At 42.1% G+C, this 17,652-nt stretch overlaps 2 protein-coding genes across 2 annotated transcripts in view; both read left to right on the top strand.

The window, feature by feature from the left end:
* The window catches only part of LOC126079251 (tripartite motif-containing protein 5-like), a 26,616-nt gene extending 20,250 nt beyond the window's left edge, over positions 1 to 6,366 (top strand). The window contains exon 8 of the mRNA XM_049890175.1: positions 6,277 to 6,366. The gene's annotated coding sequence lies outside the window, so the exon portion shown is untranslated. The remainder of the gene's footprint in view (positions 1 to 6,276) is intronic.
* LOC126079250 (E3 ubiquitin-protein ligase TRIM22-like) lies at positions 6,346 to 17,652 on the top strand. Its single transcript, XM_049890173.1, is given in 9 exon segments — positions 6,346 to 6,646; positions 6,649 to 6,767; positions 7,552 to 7,587; positions 7,589 to 7,651; positions 8,315 to 8,548; positions 12,394 to 12,416; positions 13,959 to 14,059; positions 14,369 to 14,395; positions 14,654 to 17,652. Coding segments are annotated over 9 exon segments (1,500 nt in total). The 3' UTR covers positions 15,250 to 17,652.

Raw genomic sequence — 17,652 nt, 5'->3', positions numbered from 1 at the left:
TCAAAGAGAATGTTCATTTTTCCAGATCACTACTAATTTTGGGTGTGCTGATTTATCTCATTGGAAGCCCCGCTTTACAACATACTTGTAAATTTATTCCACACCTTTTGAAGAAAAATCTTATTTCATAGTGATGCCATCAAATTGCTTTCAGTGAAATAATGGCATGTCACAATTGAAACATTAATTTCCTTTCCACCATTTACTGATACTTGTTAACATTTCGATTTGTGATATAAATACCAAATTTAAACCTGTATGGACAAAGAATATGCAATAGTACATTTAAATCAAAATTTAATACAAGAATGGAATCATCATAAACAAATCATGCTATATTCACACAATGTAATACTATGCAAGCATAAAGAACAACGATGAATCTGTGAAACATCTCATAACATGGATGAATCTGGAAGGCATTACGCGAATGAAGTTAGTCACAAAAGGACAAATATTGTATGAGACCACTATTATAAGAACCCAAGAAAAGGTTTAAACACAAAAGAAAACATTCTTTGATGGTTACAAGGGTGGGGAGGGAGGGTGAGGAGTATTCACTAAGTGGATAACTCATAACCCATTGCTGTCAAGTTGATTCCGACTCATAGTGATCCTATAGGGCAGAGTAGAGCTGCCCCATAGAGTTTCCAAGGATTGCCTGGTGGATTTGAACTGGATTTGGTTAGCAGCTGCAGCAATTAACCTCTACACCACCAGGGTTTCCCATAGTAGACAAGAATTATTTTAGGTGAAGGGGAGGACAACTCACAATACAGGAGAAGTCAGCAAAACTGGACTAAACCAGAAGCTAAGAAGTTTCTTGAATACAACCAAACACTTTGAGGGACAGAGTGGCAGGGACAGGGGTCTGGGGACCATGGTTTCAGGTGACATTTAGGTCAATAGGCATAACAAAGTTTATTAAGAAAATGTTCTGCATCTGACTTCGGTGAGTGGTGTCTGGGATCTTAAAAGCTAGCAAGCAGCCATCTAAGATACATCAATTGCTCCCAACCCACCTGGAGCAAAGGAGAATGAAGAACATTAAAGAGACAAGGAAAATATGAGCCCAAGAGACAGAAAGGGCCATATAAACTACAGAGACTCCATCAGCCTGAGACCGGAAGAACTAGATGGTGCCTGGCTACCACCAATAACTGCCCTGACAGGAAACATAATAGAGAGTCCCTGATGGTGCAGGAGAAAAGTGGGATGCAAACCTCAAATTCTAGTCAAAAGACCAGACTTAATGGTCTGACTGAGATTGGAGGGACCCCAGAGGACATGGCCCCAGGACTCTCTGTTAGCCCAAAAATAAAACCATTTCCAAAGCCAATCTTCAAAGATTAGACTGGACTGTAAGACATAAAATGACACTGGTGAGGAGTGTGCTTCTTAGCTCAAGTAGACATATGAGACTATGTGGGCAGCTCCTGTCCGGAGGCAAGATGAGAAGGAAGAGAGGGACAGGAGCTGGTTGAATGGACACAGGAAATACAGGGTGGAGAGGAGGAATGTGCTGTCACATTATAGGAAGAGCAACTAGGGCCACATAGCCATGCGTGTGTAGGTTTTCGTATGAGAAATTGATGTGAATTGTAGACTTTCGCTTAAAGCACAATTAAAAAAAAAGAGAATGGAATCATCAAAAAATTATACACCATTTTTTCTTTTTTATTGTACTTTAGATGAAGATTTACAGAACAAAATAGCTTCTCATTAAAGAGCTCACATATTATTTTGTGATATTGGTTAACAACCCCACTGCATGTCAAAAACTCTCCCTTCTGGACCTTGGGTTCCCTATTACCAGCTTTCCTGTTCCCTCCTGCCTTCTTGTCCTTGCCCCTGGGCTGGTGTGCACCTTTAGTCTTGCTTTGGTTTAGGGGCCTGTCTAACGTTTGGCTGAAGGGTGAACCTCAGGAGCGACTTCATTACTGAGCTAAAAGGGTGTACAGGGGCCATACTCTCAGGATTTCTCTGGTCTCTGTCAGACCAGTAAGCCTGGTCTTCTTTTTTTTTTTTGTATGTTGGAATTTTGTTCTACATTTTTCCCCAACTCTGTCTGGGACCCTCTATTGTGATCCCTGTTAGAACCATCAATGACAGTATTTTTTATTTCTTGAATTTAAATATCACACTTAAAAAATGTGAATAATGTGTATTTAAATGTTTGCTCACTTGGCAAACTTCGATTCACGTGAAACTCTGTTCAGAACTCGATGCAGTTTAACCAGCTTCTTCAGATTTCTAACTGCAAGTGTTCTCAACTGCTGAGTGTTTCTCACAGTCTTGGTAGGCACAGCTTGCATTACTGTGAGAGGGGTCAAGCACGGAGTGGAAACCGTGAGCTCTGACTGTCCTGTGAATCATATCCTGGGTAGCAGCAGTCATCGCCTATAGCTGCAACTGCACAACGTTGCTTGCTGAATCAGTGAACTGTGCCCTTACCAGCCATATGCCAGAGAAACATTCGGCATACATGGGTGCCAGATGCAAATCAAACAAATGGTCCAATGGTCTTGTTTACAACTTAAAAATTATTGTTGAATGAAAAACAGCAGAGCTAAGAAAATAATGGTTTTTTATTTTGGAGGAGATTCAGAAAAACATTTTTTTTTATTTGGGTTTATGTTTTGTTCCAGCTATAATTTTGGGTTTTATGGTCTCAGGGAACATCTAGCTCAATTGGCATAACACAGTTTATGAAGAAAATGTTCTATATTCTAGAAGAAAACCAAAGACACAAGGGAAAGATTAGTCCAAAGGACTAATGGACCTCAAGCACCACAGCCTCCACTAGACTGAGTCCAAAAAAACTAGATGTTGCTTGTCTACCCCACCACCACTGACTGCTTTGACAGGGATCGCAATACAGGGTCCCGGACACAGCTGGAGAAAAATGTAGAACAAAATTCTAACTCCCTGCCCCTGCCCCCCAAAAAGACCAGACTCACTGGCCTGACAGAGACTGGAGAAACCCCTAAAGTATGGCTCCCAGATACCCTTTTAGCTCAGTAATGAAGTCACTTCTGAGGTTCACCCTTCATTCAAAGATTAGACAGGCTCATAAAATAAAACAATACCAAAAGGGCACACCAGCCCAGGGGCAAGGACTAGAAGGCAGGAGGGGACAGGAAATGTGGTAATGGGGGACCCAGGGTCAAGAGGGGGAAGTGTGGACACATCGTAGAGTTGGCAACCAATGTCATAAATCAATATGTGTATTAATTGTTTAATGAGAAACTAATTTTCTCAGAAAACTTCATCTAAAGTACAACAATAACAACAAAAACAGTTTGAACAACATTGAGATGAAGATCACTAAACTTGAACAACATGAGTTTCTTAACTGGTAGAATGAACCTCACCTATACAAAATAAAACAATAGCAATTATTCCAATATGGTTATAAGTTCATGACTCATAGATATGAGTCAAAAAATTCTTTAAGCTAGGATTAGCTGGTTTTTCTGTGGGTAATAAACAATACCAAAATATTATAATGCTTTAATATTATAAAAATTGATTTCTCAGTACCTTCTATCGCTCTCATGTCAGTTAAAGTGGGAGGATTCCTGGTCCCACCCTGTCAGTCAGAGACCCATGTTATGGAGCCTCTTCCATCTTGTAGCTGCACCATTGGCGTATGCAGTCAGAGCAAGAGCAAGGTAGACTCAGGGCACAAAAACATGTGCAAACAATGTAAAGTGATTCACTTCTATTTTTTGAATGATGGTGTACATACCAAACTTTTTCCTAAGGATGAAAAGAAAAAAAAAAAAAGCCTTGTAGGTGTGAGTGTGACTCAGTGAAAAATTACACTTAAACAGCACCGTCTATTAACTGCTATGTCCTTACCTGCATTATGAGTTGCTGGCTTGCATGACAAAGATTAAATTGAACCTCTAGTAGTCTATGAAATGCTTCCTCTTCCAACCTGCCTAAATAAGGAACAGAAACTTGTTAATTAACAGATGGACTTGTAAGATTCATAGATATTATGGACTAATTTTTTTTTTTTTTTTAATTGATTATCTTCTCCGGGAGACTGTGTTATAAGTGGTCAGGTGCCAAGCCTTTCTGGATCAATATTTTACCCTCAGTGACTTGGACAGCCTGAATATAGAATATCTAAGAATACAAAGAATTGACATTCTGAGTTCTCAGGCAAACTGTGGGGATGATATAATTGTGATTTACATTGTTCTTATTCAAATATTTTTGCCAGAGTACAGCTAGGATAAAGCCCAGTGCCATAGAGTCGACTCCGACTCATAGCGACCCTATAGGACTGAGTAGAACTGCCCCATAGGGTTTCCAAGGAGCGCCTGGCGGATTCAAACTGCCGACCCTTTGGTTAGCAGCCGTAGCACTTAACCACCATGCCACCAGGTTTTCCCCACAGCTCAGATAGGAATAAAAAATGTAGCGACTGGGCTCCTAGCTGCCCATGTACCAGAAAGTGTTAAAGTCTAACCCCTCCTTCAGGCCCCTGGGGAGTGGCTTCCCTCTAAAGTTTCACTTCAGCTTCCTGTTTTCAGTAATTTAACTTTCATTTCTCTACTTTGTGAACATTAAACCCCTGGTTTGGTGAGTAAATCTAGACCATCCTGTCCCTGACCTGCCTCCATTCTTCCACATGGAGTCACAGCTTTTCTGCTTGAACCTGAAGGTGTGTGAGGTAGTTTGTAGGGGCAGAGATTGGGAGACTTCAAGGGAAAAAGGTTGATTATGCTTGGCCGAGTTTGATTTAGGGTCCGGAAGCTGCTCTGAATTGAAAAAATAGAGCCAGTTTGCTGGCTTCCTGCAGGGGTCGAATCTGGGGGATGGGCAGCCTTTAATGAAGAGGGGTTTGGAAAAGCAAAGGGGCTTGTTTGTTTCCTGTTTCCATTGCCATTGAGTCAATTCTGACTCATAGTGACCCCACAGGTCAGAGTAGAACTGCTCTATAGGGTTTCCAAGCAGTAGCTGTTAGATTCAAACTGTCAAATTTTTGGTAAGCAACCCATACTTCTTAATCACTGCGCCACCTAGGGCTCCTTGTAGGGACCATTATTTCTCCAGGCTGAAACCACACCCATCTCCTTCCTTTTCTTTCCAAGCCAAAGGGAGCCAGAATAGTCTTTTTTGTCAGAGGCCAGCAGAAAATCTCTTCCCAGCGAACTAAAGTGCCTGGTCTATGAGTGGATTACGTTTTAAGGGGAGGGGGCACAACTTGAACCAAAGGTGTCATATGTTACATAGTGAAAGTAAGAGGACGATGGCAAATGTATAATGAGTGGTGGACGATGGCAAATGTATAATGAGTGGTGGTTGGTTGTGGGTGTAAGTTAGCCACCACAGGTCGTGTGAGGAGAAAGTTGAATGAAGTATAAACACGAGTTGTGCAAGTATTGGGTGGTGGATCATTCCATGAAGAGAGAAAAGCTAAGTGCAAAAACCTACAGGCAGCTGTGGGTTTGGTGCTTTTAACCCTGAGCATGGTTTTTTGGTATAGGAAAGAAAGACAGGCTGGATGAGCCTCAGAAACAGTAGGCTAAGTGAAAGAAAGCAGATGCAAAAGACCACATATTATGATTCTATTTTTATGAATTGATCAAAAATTCTATAAAATTTAAATCTATAAAGATGCAAAGGAAATTAATGATTGTCTGGGGCCAGAGGTCAGAATGGGGAGTGAACTGCTAATTGGCACCAGTTTTGTGTTCTGGTGATAGAAACATTCTACCTTTGGATTGTGGTGATGGTTATGCAGCTCCATAAATTTACTAATTGAATTGTACACTTAAAATAAGTCCATTGGATGGGATGTGAATTACAATTCAGTAAAGCTCTTAAAAAAAAAAAAATGAATCATACGCATATCAGGGGTTGGATCACTTCCTGCAGAGAGAAGAGCAAGTGCAAAAGGAGCAGGAGGTAGTGGTGGGTTTAGTGTATATAACATAAAACCAGTGTTTTGAGATCAGGAAGAAAAGGCAAGTGGCTTACACAAGGCTCCTGATCTGTAGGGCCTCAGTTTGCCCTTCTGTCCAGTGGAAGAGAAAATAGCAATCATTGCCCTGATAAGGGTGGAATTTGTCATGTGACATAAACTGAGAGTAAAGTGTTTGAAATTATTAGAAGAAGCCCTTTCATTCTGTCACTGTCCTACTCTTTTTGTCTCTTTATGTTTCTTCATTATATTATTTTGTCCTGTCCTAAATCTCTGTACAATCAGTATCCTTTTAATCCCTACATTCCCTACAGTGCCCACTTTTACATTCCCAGCCCTGCAGGTGTTTGTGAGCAAGAAGAGACTCAGGAGCCAGGACTGGGAGAGGCTAGGAAAGCAGCGAAATGGCTTCAGTCCGGGCAGACATACAGAAGGAGGTGACCTGCCCCATCTGCCTGGAGCTCCTCACGGAACCCCTGAGCCTAGGCTGTGGACATAGCTTTTGCCAAGCCTGCATCACTGCGAAGAATGAGGAGTCACTGACCATCAGGCCAGGAGGGGAAAAAAGCTGTCCTGTGTGCCATGCCAGCTACCAGCCTGGGAATCTATGGCCTAATCATCATCTGGCCAACATAGTGAAGAGATTCAGGGAGGCCAAGTTGAGCTCACAGGAGGGGCAAACAAGTGGTCTCTGTGTGTACCATGGAGAAAACTTCTGTTGTTCTGTAAAAATGATGAGAAGGCCATCTGCTGGCTTTGTGTGAGGTCTCAGGAGCACTGTGGTCACCAAATGCTCCTTGTAGAGGAGATGGCCAAGAAATGTCAGGTAGGGCTCAGGGTAGAGAAAGACAGGGAGGAAGGTAGCACTCAGAAATCTCCACTTTCTTCTTTCCTCACTTTTTCACCATAGAATTAAGTCCTGTGATAGCTTCCCATACTCTAATCAAGGCCTGGAGGACATTTCTGTGCATGCCTTCTATTTACATAAAAGATTAGCCTAGACTGGAGACACTTAGCCAAGAGAAGAGAAACTTGTTTTGCTTTGTTTTGTTTTCTTTTTGTTGAATGAGTAGAGAATTGCTTCCCAAAATAAATTCTTCTTGCCTTTCTGAGCAGAAGAACTACTAGAGGACATGGTTGATCAGATGTGGGGAAGGAAGTCAATGAGAAGAAAGGATTTTCCTTGCTGCAGGATTAATTCTTCCTCTAGGACAAAAGAGAATCAGATTACTCTTTTTTTTTTAAATAACTGAAAATATACATAACAAAACATGCCATCTCAGCAATTTCTCATGTATAATTCAATGACAGCGATTACATTCTTTAAGTTGTGCCACCGGTCTTGTTATCCTTTTCCAAGTCATCCCACCACCATTAACATAAACTCAGTGGAGAATCAGGGCTACTCTCGATGAGGAGATAGTGACTTCCACTACTCAGGAATAAAGAACACGTTCACCTCCTCAGATTTTTGTCTGAGTCATAGATTCTAATGGCCAGTCTCACAGTTTCTGTAAACTCTGGTCTCTTCTGAGATCAGCCTGATTTCTGCACCAATGTATCATCTGTTCAGGTGCTGAGAAAGCAGTGGTGTGATTCTGTTCTCACAGGAGAAGCTCCAGGAGACTCTCATAAGGCTGAGTGAGGAAGGAGCAGCAGGAAGCCAAGAATTTGGAAGCTCAGATTACAGAAGAGAGAGCTTCTTGGAAGGTAAGAGGAAACGCTTTCTGAGGGAGTTCTGAGACATGAATCTGGGCAGCAGCTTGAGTTCTAGTCACAAGAGGCTCCTTCCTTTTTGCTCGTTTAGAATTAATGAGTACAGAAGCTATTTGATTAGTCCTTCATTCCTCCCCTGTTGGAAGTGGGGGGCTGGAGAGTGGACATATCACAAGTGAAATAAAATATTTGGAGATGAAGACTATGAGGGAAACAATTGTGAAAATGGCTTATGAATCTTCTGTCCCATTCCTTCATCAGGTTTGAGGCTCTGATATGTGCAGGAAAGATGTTGGGCAAAGGTCCAGGTTCCCAGCTTTGGGATTAAACATGGGGGTTGGGGAAGAGTGTTTTAATGCATAGATAAGCATGAGTGTCCAGGACAGGTATCTGCAATTCAAGCCTCATCAAAGTGTTACATTTTGGCTCTCGGTGTACCTTAATAAAGCAGGCTCGAGGATATTGTTTTGGAACGAGGTCAAGAAAAAATTGTAGAAACAAACAGCTTCCCCTAGAATTGCTCTGTGGCTTTCACCTCCCCTCCTTGTGAGAACTCCCTGAGGAAAATAGTTCTTATCCTGGCTCCCAGCACCTTGCAAAGTAGATCCTCAACCAAACTGACAACTGACTGCCTCTTTCTCTTCCCTGTTGCCAAAGCATCAGACACAGGCTGAGAGACAAAGGATTCTGGCAGGTTTTAATGACTTGCATGCCATCCTGGACAATGAGAAGAAGAGGGAGCTGCACAAGCTGGAGGAAGAAGACGTGAAAGTTCTGGATAGCCTGGCAGCAGCTAAATACCAGCTGATCCAGCAGGACCAGGAACTGAGGGAGCTCATCTCAGATGTGGAGCGTCGTCGGATGCAGGGGTCATCAGTAGAGATGCTGCAAGTAAGACTTGGAATGGAGCTCCTACATGTGAGATTCGGGAAAAACAGAGACCAAGTTTCCTTCCTTACTGGGTCCCTGGGCTTTCTTCCTGGTAGTGGCATTAAGAAATTCCTTTGGCCCTGCAGTATCCCTTCCTTGTCATTCATTTCAGGTGTGATGGGGGTAATTCAGTGTATGAATGGCAAGGAAAAGTATCCATTATTGTTAATTTTTGAAGGGCAGAGTAAAAATTTGATCCTGGAGTTTCACTGTATCCATACCTCATATAGATTTATTCTATATGTTGCTGTTATCTGTGACCTAGTGTTGAGTGTTTGTCAGACTTCTCTTCACTAGGCTTAGTCACAGGCAAACACGTACACATTAGTTTTGGGAAAATTTTAGAAAGAAAAACATAACTTCTTTGATAATTGTGGGACAAAGAATTCAGTTTGACGTTTTGTATATAGTTTCTGAAAATAGCTTGAGCACTTAAGGTGCTCTTTGTCCTTCTAAAATAGACAGTCTACACTTGTTGCTACGGGTTGCAAAGTCGATTCGGACTCATAGTGACCCTATGCGACAGAGTAGAATTGCCCCACAGGTTTTTCTAGGCTGAAATCTTTATGGGTTCAAAGCATGTGAGACAAAGTCTTGCCATCCTCACGCCTAAGGACCATTTTGGCTGTACTTCTTCCAAGACAAATTGGTTTGTTCCTCTGGCAGTCTGTGGTATGTATTCAGTACTCTTCACCAACACCACTATTCAAAGGCATCAGTTCTTTGGTCTTCCTTATTTATTGTCCAGCTTTCACACGCATATGAGGTGATTAAAAATACCATGGCTGGGGTCAGGAGCACCTTCATCCTCAAAGTGACATCTCTGCTTTTTTAACACTTTAAAGAGATCTTTTGCAGCAGATTTGACCAATGCAGTATGTCGTTTGATTTCTCGATTGATGCTTACATGGGTGTTGATCATGGATCCAAGTAAAATGAAATCCTCTACACTTGGTAAAGTAGAGGATCAGTAAAAAAGAGAAAGAGCTTCAATGAGATGGCTACAACAATGGGCTCAAACATAGCAATGATTGTGAGGATGGCACAGGACCTGGCGATATTTCATTCTTTTGTACATAGTGTTGCTATGAGTTAGAACCAACTCAATGGCACTTAACAACAACAACAGCAATCTTTCTGGGAGCAGATAGTTGGGTGGGTTCAAACCTCCAACCTTTGGGTTAGTAGCAAGCTCTTAACTGGTCCACCGGGCTACACTTAAATGTGTATAAGTAAGTAGGGGGCTACACAAGCCCACTCAGGAAGGGAGGGGCATGATGTAGTCAGTCATGCATATTCATTAATTGGATTGATATGCATGATGTCCCAATAACTAAAGCACCTTGGACCTTGGAGCTTCCTCTTTTTGAGGTGTCCGGGATAGGCGAGAACAGCATGCAAGAGAGAGTGTCTGGCACATCCCTGGGACAATGGAAGCCTTGTGTTATGACTTCTTCCTGACCTTCCCCGAGCGCTTCTTTCCTTATGTCCTTTCTAGTTACAATAAATAGGCAACTGTAGGTATAGGTAATTGTTGTGTACCGTTGAATCAATCTGACTCATAGCAGCCCTGTAGGACAAACTAGGACTACCACATAGGGTTTCCAAGGTTGCAATCTTTACTGAAGCAGACTGCCACATCTTTCTCCAGTGGTGCAGCTGGTGGGTTTGAACCCCTGACCTTTCAGTTAGCAGCTGAGCACTTAACCACTGCACCATCAGGGCTCCCTTAAGTATAGGTAATAGTTTCTGTGAATTTTGTGAGCCATTCTAGAGAATTAATGAGGCCACAGGAGGCAATGAGCCAGCAAGGGCTGGCAGGACAGCTGATTTGTGTAGATGCAGCTCGGGGTGACTGGTGGCCAGGGAAAGTCTGCATGGGCAGTCGATGAAGAAGGATAGCTGCCTTCTAGCTTGTGTCCTAATGCCAGGGTACTGGCAGGGGGTTAGGGTCAGAGAGAGGAAGCGTCATGAAAGTGGCTGGTGACAAGGAATGGAAATGTGGGGACATGAAACCTGGATCCCTTTCCAGTTAGGATCCTTGCTCTGCAGTTGGAGAAAAAGGTAGGTCTTGCCCACCTTGCCTCATTTTTAGTACAGTTGTCACAATGGTATGATTTTATATATATTCATATTACAATAAAACCTGTTATATATATGCATAGGTATGCATACACATAATTTTTAATATGTTTAATTTTTTTCCCTCTGAGGAGTGGCAAATGTAAGGCTAGGCTGTATAATACCTGAGCAAGCAATTTGTATATGTGCGTATGTGCATGTGTGTGTGTGTTCATGTGTTTGTGTTGGCTGGGGAAGAATGTATGAGTTGGAATCGACTCGACGCCACTGGGTTTTTTCTGGGGGGAGAAAAATATATGGACAAACTTATAAAACTTAATGGAGGAACTAGACAGTGTGAAAGTTAAATTTTTTTTTTTTTGTGGCATTAATATTATGACTATGATTTACAGCCAGGAAATGTGTTTAGAAATTCAGGAAACTTCAGATTTTGTTTGCTTGTCTTTTGCCACTCTCTGTTCCTTCTATTGCTAATTGAACAATAATTTCATTTCCATCTAATGGATCTTTTCCTTAGCTTTTTTTTAAGCAGATTTTTTGAGGTATAATTTACATACCATAAAATTCACTTATTGTGAGTGTACAATTTAAGGATTCTTAGTAAATGTATTATTAAACTATGAACAAATTCTTCTTTAGAATATTTCCATCACTTCAGAAGCATTCCTCATGCCCGTTTGCAGTCAATACTTGTTCCTACCCCTACCCCCTGGTATCCACCCAGCTGCTTTCTGTCTATATAGATTTACCATTTCCACACGTTTTAGTATAAACATGTGGTCCTTTGCATCTGGATTTCACTTAGCATAATATTTTGAGGTTGATTCATATTGTAGCATGTATCGGCAGTTTTTTCCTTTTTTTCCTTTTATTGCTGAGTACCTTTCCATTATCTGGATATATCACATTATGGCACATTTTCCCTTTAAATGCCTATAGAATAAATGAAAGTACAATGAATTAATGAGGTTAAGCTTCTGGGGAACCATATGCATTTTCAAAAAACAAATAGGAGGCCTCTTCTCTTCCTTTTAAATAGATCTCATCTCCAGATACTTGAAGCATCTTCCTATTCTTCTGAGGGTTAAAGCTGTTTTTGTATGTTTATTTATTTATATATATATTTTAGGGGACCTAACACAATTTTTTTTTTTTTTTTAACACACTCACATGAGTTCTCTGGGAAGTTCTGCCTGGGTTTTATTCTTACATTTTTCCCAGTACACTGTGACTATCTATCTATTCTCACCATATCAAGGGCTGGTGGGTGTTTGATGTAGAAGGTGGGTAAAACATTGTAAGATGGAGTGCCTATCACTCCATCTAGGGTTGCCAGATAAAGGGTACACAGTTACATTTGAATTTCAGATTCAACAGCGTGTACTTTTTTAGCATAAGTGTATCTTAAATATTGCAGGGGTCCTGTTGTTGTTGTTGTTAATTGTCATTGAATTATCTCTGAGGGGGGACCCATTGTTGGGTCAATTCCCACTCATAGTGACCCTATAGGACATAGTAGAACTGCCCCATAGTTTCCAAGCAGCACCTGGTGGATTTGAACTGCTGATTAACTCTTAACCACTACACCACTAGGGGTCATACTCGCACTGATAAAAGAAAAAGCTGTTTTTATCCAAAATTCAAATTTAACTAGCCATTCGGTATTTTTATTTGCTAAATATTGCAACCCTATCCTTGATTCATGTTTTCCTTCTTCTCCCCAGGTTATGATTGACTTCGTGAAAAGGTATGTGTGGGAGACCAGGGATGATCCTTTTTTGTGTGGAGAGTGGATAGTAGCCATGAGAGCTACCTTGAGGTCAATCAGAATTAAAAAAAAAAAAAAAATCACAGAGCTGGAGAATTTGAGTATTGCATTGTCTCAAATTGTTGACCACAGATGGGGATTTCCCATGGTAGGAAATTTGGGTGGTGGAGGTCATAGAGTTAGGCCCAAGAGGGACGTTAAGGATAAGAGGTTGCAGTATCAGAGCCCCACAGCTGCACTAATTTCATTCACACCTTTGTCTCTCCTTAGCTCTGATTTCTGTATTTCATAGGTTCTGTCTTCTTCTCTGCCAGGTCCCCAGATTGTCCAAAGGGACTATTATATCCCTGAGGATAGAAGAAGCAAGGTCTTTATAGGTGTTTTCTTTAGGTTTCAAAAAACTAAAGTCTTGGAGAATAGTGGGTTTGGCGTTGGTGCCAATAATTAATTTCTTCTTATTCAAACACTTCAGCATCCGATATGAAAAATGGTGTTCTTGTGTCTAAAGTTGCCCACCTACCTGGCAGGATCAAGGTCTTCCCAAATATGTGAAATTCAGAGATAAGCCATTGATGACTTAGTGGTAGAATCCTTGCCTCCCATGTGTGATCCCGGCCAATGATCCTCACGGGCAGCCACCACCTGTGTGACATTGGAGGCGTGCATGTTGCTATGATGCTGGGGAGGTTTCAGAGGAGCTTTCAGACTAAGACAGACTAGGAGGAGAGGCCTGGTGGTCTACTGCCAAAACCCAGTCAGTGAAAACCCTTCTGATCCGCAAACAATCACGGGGTGGTACAGGACCAGGCAGGGTTTTTTTTTTTTTTTTTACATTGTGCATGAGGTCACCATGAATTGGAGCCAACTCAATGGCAACTAACAACAGCAATGAATTTAGTGGTCATAATTTCTCCTTTTCCAAATGTTTGTAATGGTTCATCAGAGAATTTGAGACCTCAGATGTTTTTCCCTGGGCCTCCATATTGGAGTAACAGGCTTTGGAGACCCTTGAGCCTTTCAATATAGGAACCTCAAACTTGATATTTCTCAACCTCCCCGTAATCAGATTCTTCAGCCTCCCTACTGATCATCTGCCTGGAAATCCACATCTCTGGACTCTCCCTGGTGGGCCCACTGAAATGGCCACCTCTTTTGCACATATCCTATACTTTAGAGGCATCAAATACCTTTTCTTAAAAAAAAAAAATAGGCACCATTATTTCACCTAATTTTATACTGTTTTTAAGAGGTAGAGAGTGGAGGGTTAGTTGTTCCATTTTAGAGGAAGGAATGAGAGCCTCTTTGAAGTGAAGACCTTCCCATAGTCGCACAGAGGGTAAGTGGGAAAGTAGACATGAGCACAAGTCTTTTGGCTCTAGTGTTAGTAGTCTCCCCTCTCCCATTCTCTGGCTCCTCAGGAAGGGGGTTAAAATGCATCAGTGGGGTGAAAGGTGAGGGATGCAGTGGTGCTGTAGAGACAGAAGGTCAGAGGAGTTGGGGGTCAATTTTTATCATCCTTAGAAGTGAGATCTGGACCTTGAAGAAGCCGAACATCGCTTCCAAGAAACCGAAGAATGTGTTCCGAGCGCCAGATCTGAAGGGCATCCTGCAAACATTTAGAAGTGAGCAGAACTTGGGTAAGGGTGTAGTGTGGGACTTTTGTGATGTCAGGGGCTACCTAAGGGAAAGGGTACAGTTTCTAGGAGAGGATGGGCTGGGGGGAAGAAGGCCAGAGAAGGAGGCATATCCTGTGCTAAAGAAAATGTGGTCATATCTAAGGGTGAATGGCGAGGTGACTGGCTCATCCTCTCATTCACCAGTTTACAGCCTCACATTACTCCCCTTCCCTGCCACTGCTCTAGAGAGGAGATAGGTATCAGCACTGACTCCTATACTTCTAATCAACATCCTTGAAACTTTTGTCATTTCAGAGCTGACAGATGTCCAGTGCTATTGGGGTAAGAAGAATTTACAGGGTCTTCAAATCACCATGTTCTTATCCCTTTTGAGAAGCTGTGGTTACAATTAAGTCCCATGATCTGAGCCCCATGTGTTTTTCCCCACACACGCATCCCCAAACATACGTTTTTAAGTGTTCTGCCTGTCTCTGAGCCACCAACACAAGCTCCTCCCAGTTAATTCCCAGTATTCCTTACGATATTTCAAAGACTCATCTACCCCATGTCCTTCACCTGACCCTGTAATTTTTCCTACAGTGGATGTGACACTGAATCCAGTCCGTGCTTCTTCGAATGTTGTCATTTCTGCGGATCAGAGACAAGTGCGAGTTGTGCACATTTTGAACTTTAACAATTCCTATCAGTGTGATTTTTCTGCTTTTGGTGTCTTGGGCTGCCAATATTTCTTCTCAGGTAAACATTACTGGGAGGTGGATGTGTCCAGGAAGACAGCCTGGATACTGGGGGTATGCTGTAGGACAAGTGACCCCAGGGAAAATTGGGGTTCTTGGTTTCATTTAGGCTCAAATGCAAATCTTCAAGATGTGTACTCCAGATACAGACCTCAACATGGCTTCTGGGTTATAGGGTTACGGAATCAATTTGAATATAATGCCTTTGAGGACTCTTCCTCCTTGGATCCCCAGGTTCGGACTCTCTTCATGGCTGCGCCTCCTCATCGGGTTGGGGTTTTCCTAGACTATGAGGCAGGTACTGTGTCATTTTTCAATGTCACAAACCATGGGTCACTCATCTACAAGTTTTCTCAGTGTTGCTTTTCTCGGCGTGTTTCTCCATATTTCAATCCTTGTAACTGCCCAGCCCCCATGACCCTGTGCCCCCCGAGCTCCTGAACCTCCTTATTCCCTCACACACTTCTGCACAGTTCCTTGTTCAGGGGCTCAGCTCCTGCACCTGAGCTCATCTCCGGCATTCTGAGTGTCTCTTCCGTTCTTTTCTACAGGATATCTTTCAGTCTTCACAGCGTGTAATGATGCCTTGTACCATATTCGTCCTAATATCATTTGCAGAGAACACTCATTTGTTGCGTTTCTGAGAGAAAGACATCTAATCCCTCCTAGAGAAAGAGCCGTATTCCTGTAATTTCTCTACCATCTCTTTTCTGCCTCATTCCCCCTGCCACTTAACACAATTGACAAAGAAAACCTGTCAACTCTTGTTCATATTATCTAGGACAGTACATCTGTCCTAAACAATGAACCCTTCGGAGTCTGTAGGTTTCCCAGTGACACACCGTATTCATCAGGGAGCTAAGCAGGAAGCACATAAATAATGTATTTACCAAGAGTGGATTCTTGACACCCAGAGCTTCTGGGTCCAAGTCTTGTCTCTTCACTTACAAGCTGTGTAACTTTGAATGAGTTACTTAACATCTCTTGGTCTCATTTTCCTAAAATAAAATTTGGTGTTAAAAGTTTTACCTAATTCTTAGGATCATTTTAAGAAAGCTAAATTTTATTAAATGTAAAGCATTTATCTGAAAGTCTTGTTTATAAGAATAAATATTTGTTCTCATTTTTCTGAAAAAATGTAAGCTGTCCCAATGTCCTGGAGAACAAGTATTTTCACTTCAAGAGAGCAAGAGCTGGCTCTATGAAGTCTAATTTTCCAGGTCCAAAGATGAAAAACCCTGATGCAGATAGTATGAGTTTCCATACTCTGTCCAATAGCCAGGGCCCTGATGAGGCTCAGCAGTCCTTCTGAGGGATAGCTTTTTGCTGTTCAGGCCTTTTCCTTGAGGTGAAACATGTGAGTATATCACTCCATTTGCCATCCCATGCACTTCTATTCTTTTTTATCATTTCAAACTCAGGATGAGGAATAGACCTACTTAGGATAAAAAAAAAAAAAGACAAACTGTTTTTGGAGAAGTATGCATTATAAAGTAGCACAGGCACTATGACTACACAGAGCCCGCATCAAGATTCGCAGAGCTGCAGAGAAAGGGGTAGTCTCTTGGCCACACTGGATGAAAATGAAAGTGCCTGGCTTGGGACTGATTTACAGTAAAACCTGTGGAAGGTGGAATCTGTGTGAAGCAAAAACCTGTCAGAGAAGGAAAACTCAAATATTTTCCACTGAAATGAGCAATAGGAAAGTAGGAAGTCTGCACCTGTCAAAGCAGAAAACTTGGGAGACCTGGAAAAATGAGACAATCCCGTCGAGTTCCAGCTCTCAGGTTTCACTGTATACATATACACACTCACATATATGCATATATACACACAGATAAAAAAGTATATATAATATATAATCATGGGTATAAACCTAGCACACTCCCATGGATTGAATTGTGTCCCCCCAAAATATGTGTCGACTTGGTTAGGCCATGATTCCCAGTATTGTGTGGTTGTCCTTCATTTTGTAATTGTAATTTTATGTTAAAGAGGATTAGGATGGGATTGTAACACCCTTACTAAGGTCACATCCCTGACCCAATGTCAAGGGGCTTTTCCTGGGGTGTGGCCTGCACCACCTTTTATCTTTCAAAAGATAAAAAGGAAAGGGAAGTCAGCGGAGAGGGGGGACCGCATACCACCAAGAAAGCAGTGCCAGAAGCAGAGTGCATCCTTTGTACCTGGGTTCCCTGCACCAAGAAGCTCCTAGTCCAGGGGAAGATTGATGAGAGGGTCAACAGAGAGAGAAAGCCTTCCCCTGGAGCTGGTGCCCTGAATTTGGACTTTTAGCCTGCTTTACTGTGAGGACATAAACTTGTTTGTTAGAGCCATCCACTTGTGGTATTTCTGTTATAGCAGCACTAGATGACTAAGACACACATACATAAACATTATTCCAGGTAACATTTACAAGTATAAAAAAGAGAATTTATATCAGGAGGCTAAACCAAACCCACTGCCATTGAGTCGATTGCGACTCTTAGCGACCTCATAGGGTTTCCAAGGCTATAAATCTTTATGAAAGCAGACTGCCACATCTTTCTTCCATGGAGCCGCGGATGGTTTTGAACCACTGACCTTTTGCTTTAACCACTGCGCCACCAGGGTTCCATCAGGAGGCTAAAAGAGTTTATAAACTGAGTTTTTCCCCGTGGTCCCAAAGCTTATAATGAGTGGCCGGGCCAAGATTAGTGCCAGTCTGTATTATCTGCACCACGTCCCCAGGGAGAAGGCAGCAGCCTGACTCTCAAGGATGTGGGGTGGAAGTGAGAGCCCAGGAGATGCTGAGCTGCAGAAGGAACCTGGAGCATCTTAGAGAAAACCTTAGATGCCACAAAA

This window comes from Elephas maximus, chromosome 7 (genome assembly GCF_024166365.1).
Source record: "Elephas maximus indicus isolate mEleMax1 chromosome 7, mEleMax1 primary haplotype, whole genome shotgun sequence".
In the NCBI taxonomy this organism is placed as follows: Eukaryota; Metazoa; Chordata; class Mammalia; order Proboscidea; family Elephantidae; genus Elephas; species Elephas maximus.
The sequence above is the reverse complement of the archived record's forward strand: the minus strand, read 5'-3'. Positions and strand labels throughout refer to the sequence as shown.